The sequence below is a fragment of the Camelus dromedarius genome, chromosome 23 (genome assembly GCF_036321535.1).
Source record: "Camelus dromedarius isolate mCamDro1 chromosome 23, mCamDro1.pat, whole genome shotgun sequence".
In the NCBI taxonomy this organism is placed as follows: domain Eukaryota; kingdom Metazoa; phylum Chordata; class Mammalia; order Artiodactyla; family Camelidae; genus Camelus; species Camelus dromedarius.
In genome coordinates this window covers 9,592,913-9,599,623 of record NC_087458.1, presented here as the reverse complement: position 1 = coordinate 9,599,623, position 6,711 = coordinate 9,592,913, and the positions used below count along the sequence as shown (strand labels likewise).

Below are 6,711 nucleotides of genomic sequence, written 5' to 3'. Positions count from 1 at the left end.
AAAACTTGGCAGCTTACTTCTTCATGGCCAGCAAGGGAAGATCTCTTGCTCCTATTCGCTAAGGTGGATTTTTATAGCTGTAATATAAGCATGGGAGTGACATCCATCACCTATGCCTTATTCTGTTGAGTAGAGGCAAGTCACAGTTCTGCCCACACTCAAGAAGATTATACATGGATGTGACTCATTGAAGGTCACCTTAGGTGCATCTGCTATAATCTGTTTATCCTAAAGTTGTATCTGATCATTTTAATAGTGATTTTTTATGGATCTGTTTCTATGGAATGCTTTTTTTTCTTCTTGATTTTTAGTCTTTTGGTGTTTTCTCCTGGTATGTTTGGTGCATTATTGTTGCACCCTGGACACTCTGTATTAGGAGTTCTCAAAATTTTCCTGAACAGAGCCAGATAGATTCAGGATTTATGGATCGTGAGTCTGTACTGAAACTACTAAATTCTGCCATAGTAGCATGAAAGCAGCCATAGGTAATATGTCAGTGAATGAATTTCGCTATGGTTTTTTAAAACTTTATTTATGGTCACTAAAATTTGAATTTCATACAATTTTTATGTCACAAAATATATTTTTCTTTTGACTGTTTTCAACCATTTAAAGATCTAAAAAACCATTATACAGTTTGCAGGCTGTGCGAAAAACACTGGTGGACTCGTAGGCCAGCAGGATGTAGTTTGCCTACCTTTGTTCTAAATGGAAAAAAATGTAAAGATAAATTGAGGCTTTATGTTATATTCTCTTCCTCTGGAAAAGATTTTTTTTACTTCCTGGCAGGTAGTTAGACCAAAGGCAAAAGCATATTAAGCAAAACTGAGCCGGTTTCAGTCTTTGTGAGGGTTAATTTATTTGCATTTTACCCTTTCACGTAGTCTGTAGGTATATGAAGACTGCAAGATGCTCTGCTCATCTTTTCAATCTTTTGACCAAAGACTACAAACAACAAATTATAGTTTCCTGAGGAGACTACAAAGAAGAGGGTGTCAGGCTAACATTTCCACATATCTCTTCTTTCTGGAATCTTGGCCCCTCAACTCTTTGCTGATTTAGAAACTGTATCTATATCATACAGTCATTATACCATCATTCTAGAGATGAAGGAGAACTGATTCTTTCCTACAATTTTGTAGGGGTGTGAAGAGTAGCAGTTCTTTTAGTTAGCCTTAGTTTCTTCATTTGTACCGTGGGGATAATAGTATTTAAAGGCATATATTTACTTGATCATGTTGTTGTGAGGTTACATAAAACAATGCTGAAGGAGGCAGAGTGAGAGACAAGATCTGGTTAGCCATTACTGTCATCATCATATTCATCATAGTATCGTATCATCACTTGTAGATGAATAGAGGCCCAGAACAATGTCTGTCGAAATACTGATCAAGTCAGTGGCAGATATGGAAAGTAAAACCTGGATTTAAAAAAATCACCAGTGTAATGCTTTTCTCACCATAACCGAGGTGCCTTCTTAGATTGCTATCACTAGCAGTGCTGCTGTGGAACACAATTTCAAACGAAATTCAATCTGACCCATATTTATTGAGAATTATTTCATGTCCAGAATTGTGCTAGTATGACTTTGGAAGCTGAACTTTTGGGGGTTAAGTTGTGGTTTTCCATTTATCAGCTCAGTGTCCTGGGAAAGTTATATAACGTCCCAGTGCCTGTTTGCTGAAAACAAATAATGCTACCTGTTTTTAGGATTAAAGTAATTCATATATGTGTATTGCATAGCTTGGTACTTTGCATGTAATAAGCACCTATAATAAGTATTAGCAATTATTTTTATTAGTGGTAGTGGCTGTAGGTACCCTGAGAGAACCAAAGATAAATGAGCATCTATCTAAAGATGTTTACAGTCGAGTTAGAAATACAAGATCATTGCAAAGAAAATGATTAAAGAATTAAAAATATGTGACAGTTGAGTGTTAACCTTTACATATTTTAGGCTCCTCACACTCATTAACAATTTTGTGGACAATGGATAATAAGATGGGCGTAGAAGGTGAAAGATGACGTGGCAAGGCTGAGGTCCTGGTGGAGCTGAGCTAGGGGCTCCTGAATAATGTAGGGTATGTGGTGGGCAAAGAAGAGATGAGAAAGATCAGTTTATAAAAGTTCTTATAACAAATTCAAGGACTGGGCTGGTGATTCTGCCCTGAGACTTTAATCTGACTTCAAGTGCCAGAATATCTGAAGGTCCACCCTCCATGGACCTGGCAGGAGTGGTCCATGCTTAAACTCTGCTTGGCACTTGTTGCTTCTCTTCTGTCACTTATGAAGGGTCACTCCACAAGGTCTAAGGCCCCCCTCCTTTGGCGCCAGAGAAATGGACAGAAATGGACAGAAATTGACAGAAAGCATGACATGTATCTTAGCAAGACCATAGCCCACTGCAACAAAATTTGAAATCAGCCTTTTCTCCCTGGAGATTTCTCCTAATAGCCAAAACCTGTTAATCTTGAGATTAGGAAATGTACTGCCTGAGTAATAAGGTCCCCAGGTGCCCTACTGTTTGGGTTGTGTTTTCTGCCATTGATCACTTGGGAGTAGTCAGTGCTGTTTTGGGGAAAGAGACCCAGGAGTCTGGGACAGATAATCTGTACCTTACTAAGCAACCTCCAGCCAGAGATACTGCTTTGTGACCCAAAGAGGAGCTTCTTCCAGGAAGAGGGGCTGTGAGAATCTAGAGGAAATTTATGTAACTTTGTCCTTCATTTCCAATCTCGGGCACTGGAAGAGTGGGATAGGCGTTCTCTCTTTAGTTCTTTTAGGTGTTGTGTTCTGAGAGGTACCTAAAGATTTCCCATTGAAGGGGGAATTCCCATTAAGCTCTGCTCAGTAAGACATTAGTGACCTTCAGATTTAAAAAAAGCATAGACTATTTAATAAAATAACAAGTTTTTACAAAATGGCCTAAACTTAACTAAATGATGGGTTTTAAATAATAACAGGAAAGGCATTGATAAAGATCTGGGAAACATTTTATAACTTAATAAAAAATCCATATCTATTATCACAGGCAGTCACATTTCCAGTGTGGGGGACGCGACTCTCAGGCATAAATACGGCTCTGTAGAAGACCCGAGAAACAGGCTGCTTGGTGAGTTTCACTTCCAATCTAAGCTCCATGAGGCCAAGGGCCATTTCTGGGTCATTTTTATTTTCCTAGTACTAACATAGTATTTGTACTTTGGGACCACTCAACACATTGAACTACTGAAAAATGATTTTGCTTGGATTTGAAGCAAAATTTTATTTGTCACAGGAAACAAACAAATCAGGTAACTATGAAATAAATAAGTTCTCTTCACTGGAGAAAAAAAATGTAAATAGTATATTCATCCATGACTGAATCAGGAGCAGGCTTTATTTTACTTTTTAAGAATTTTATTATAACTCAATAAAAAAAGTTTTAAGAAAAATTTTGGTCATTTATTTTAAAGAAAGAAAGGATAGTAAAAAGTCCAAAATCAAAGACATTATCTGAATTTTGAGGTTTCTGTTCTTCTGTACCCTCCCTGCTTTTTTTGTCTCTCATCTTTGCTTCCTACACGCTAGATGAGTAATCCTGCTCTTGCCAATGTTTTTCATTTCTCCATCCCACTCTGCACCCCTTTACTGATTGTTCTGTTAGAGTCTCCCACATCGTGGTGCTGGGATAGAGTCTTTTAAGGTGTTAACAATTAGAGCTGATTAATGGTCTGGAGGAGGAAGGAAACAGAAATATTCTAGGCTACCAGCATGAGTAAGATTGTCTGGCCAAGAAAGTGGAATTAAATTAAACAAATAACCTGGATGAATTTCAATTCAAGTGTGCAAGTATAATGAAAACTGTGATTTTATAGTGGTGGATTCTAAGCAATTGCTTATAACCCAGGACCACAGTCTAGAGGTCGCTACAGATTGGTCCCGGGTATATTAGCTGGGTGGGCTACTGTGACCTAAGGGAGAAGTAAAATGTTGGGCATCTTAAGAAGGGGATTAGAAGCAAAACTGAAAATCTTACTCCACCTAATTCATACCTGTGTTGGGACAGTATGTGCAGTGGTACATGGTTCTGGTCAACGTACCTCAAGAAAGATGTTCAAAGAGCACGAAAAAGTCCTTATGAGCAATTGGGAGAGAAATGATAAAATTTATAAAATCAAGGATAGAATAATAACAGGCTTGTTTACACATCCTAGAATGCTAGGCTGAAGCCTCTCTACCCCATCCTTCTTCTCTTAGATATTTAAACTGGTTCATTGGTGGAAAATTAAAAGAAATAAGTACTAATAAAACTACTGTTTGTTAAGAGCTTCCTGTGTGTGCTATGAGTGCTATGCCAAAGACTTCAAAGACATTAACCCATTTAACACTTATGGCAACTCTATGGAGTATTACTGTATTTCATTTATAAATGAGTTTAAATATTATGCTTAAAATTTAGAGGGGCTACTGAAGGAATTTATGCAGGGGAGTTTCATTAGCAGACTTTTTTAAAAGAATGTCAGAAGACTTGGACTAAAGCCAACTGAAATGAGGGAGATTAGTTAGGAGACCATTGCAGTCGTCACAGAGAATGATGATGGTGGTTGGGAGTTGGGTGTTGGTGGAAAGCATGGAGAGGAGGGGACAGAGTGGAGAGAATTTCAGGAAGCACTTTCTTCAGGATGGAAAAGGGAAGGGAGATAATGGGAATGAGTCTCAGCTTCCTGAATGGAGGTACTGGTTAAACATGGTGGGTAATCAGGAGTAGATACAGGTTTAGCGGGAAAGGTTAAATCTACTCCAGGATAGTCTGAGCTCATGTGGAGTAAGATCATTTCTATCCCCATCACAACTTGGAATGTGCAAAATTGAAGTAAAAAACAGAACATCTGGTTCTGATTAAATGAATTTTATCTTTGCTCTGACACTGGGAAAACCCATTCCCTACTTGAAAGGACCTGAAGGGGTATCCTCAGATTTATTCCATCCTCTCTCCTACCTTTGGCTGGAATTTAAGGAAATAAGCTAAGTACCTGCATTGCCTTGTAGATCATTTTTCCTGATCTTAGAGGATATTTGGTGCAAGGCTTGCTGAAGGAATATCTAGAACTGCTCCCTTTTTGAGTCTTTCATGATCGCAGTAGATTTTAGTGCAGGGCTTAGGGAGGTGAAGGCTAGGACCTAGAGTTCCAGGGAGGAGAAGTCATTCTAGGACCTTTGTGGGGCATTTGCTATTAACAGTGCATTCTGACAGTGTTGAAAGGATGTCAGCCTCAGATATCTTTTGTCTTTCACTTAGGTCACTGTTCCTCATTGGATCCTTAGGGGACTTAATCAAGAGTATTGAGAAGGGACCATAGAGCTGGACTTCTTCCTTGACCTGGACTCACCTCGTCAATGGCTGGGTAATTATTTCCATAAATCTGCCTTTTTATATGTCTCGACTTTCCTTCGCAGATCTGTCTCTACCATGAATCCCAGAGTCCTGAGTAACACTTCTGTAGTTCCAAAGAAGAGGGTGGGAAAAGGTGATGGCTCTGAGCCACTGGCCAGCAGCTGAACACTGATGATCTTTGATGTCTGAGGCATTGCTCAAAGGACGGACACACCCTTTACTGAAGGCCTTGGGCCAGCCTACTCTCTTTCATGATTAACTCATCACGCCTTTCTTTCCTTTGCCCAGCTCCTTTAAACCTAGACCTCCCTCGGTGCCAAAGCCCAACCCCACTGCTGTGACTGAGTCCTCTTTGAAGGTTTCTCCAGCTTTGGGTGGCAGCACGGGCTTGGCTTTTTTGTTGTCTTTCTTACTTTATACCTGCTGACTCTCTCTGGCAATGTCATCATCGTGACTATTATTAGCCTGGACCGTCACCTCCATACTCCCATGTACTTTTTCCTGAGCATGCTGTCCATCTCTGAGACATGCTACTCTGTGGCCATCATTCCCCGTATGCTTTCTGGCCTCCTGAGTCCTCATCAGCCCATTTCTATCCCATGCTGTGCCACTCAGCTCTTCTTCTATCTCACCTTTGGTATCAACAACTGCTTCCTGCTCACAGCTATGGGATATGATCGCTATGTGGCCATCTGCAACCCCCTCCGGTATTCTGTCATCATGGGTAAAGAAGCCTGTGTCCAGCTGGCATCTGGGTCACTGGGAACTGGCCTGGGTGTGGCCATTGTCCAGGTAACATCTGTGTTTGGCCTCTCCTTCTGTGATGTCTGTGTCATCTCTCACTTCTTCTGTGACGTGAGACCGCTGCTGAAGCTGGCCTGCACAGACACCACTTTCAGTGAGATCATCAACTTTGTTGTCAGTGTTTGTGTCCTTGTTCTACCCATGGGCCTGGTCTTCATCTCCTATGTCCTCATCATCTCCACCATCCTTAAGATCACTTCAGCCAAGGGTCGAAAGAAGGCCTTTGCCACCTGCGCCTCCCACCTCACAGTGGTCATCATCCACTATGGCTGTGCCTCCATCATTTACCTGAAGCCTAAGTCCCAGAATTCCCTGGGTTAGGACAGACTCATCTCAGTGACCTACACTGTCATCACTCCTCTGCTAAATCCCGTTGTGTACAGCCTGCGGAACAAGGAGGTCAGAGATGCTTTGTGCAGAGCTGTGGGGCAAAAGCCGCTCTCCTCTTAGTGGGGAGGCTTTTTCTTTCATGTCATAAGTATGTATTAATTTTAATGCTGTTTCAATAATGCCTTTAAGTATGGGGTCAA

At 40.7% G+C, this 6,711-nt stretch overlaps 1 protein-coding gene across 1 annotated transcript; it reads left to right on the top strand.

Annotated features, from left to right (window-relative positions):
* The first annotated feature begins 5,817 nt into the window (after nt 1–5,817).
* LOC105086560 (olfactory receptor 10J3) lies at nt 5,818–6,502 on the top strand. Its single transcript, XM_031436798.2, has one exon. It carries the CDS (start codon nt 5,867–5,869, stop codon nt 6,500–6,502), a length of 636 nt encoding a protein of 211 aa, XP_031292658.2. The 5' UTR covers nt 5,818–5,866.
* Nucleotides 6,503–6,711: the final 209 nt, after the last annotated feature.

Excerpts from the sequence above, each read along its gene's own strand:
- LOC105086560 (XM_031436798.2), top strand. The coding sequence starts at position 5,867 with ATGTACTTTTTCCTGAGCATGCTGTCCATCTCTGAGACATGCTACTCT.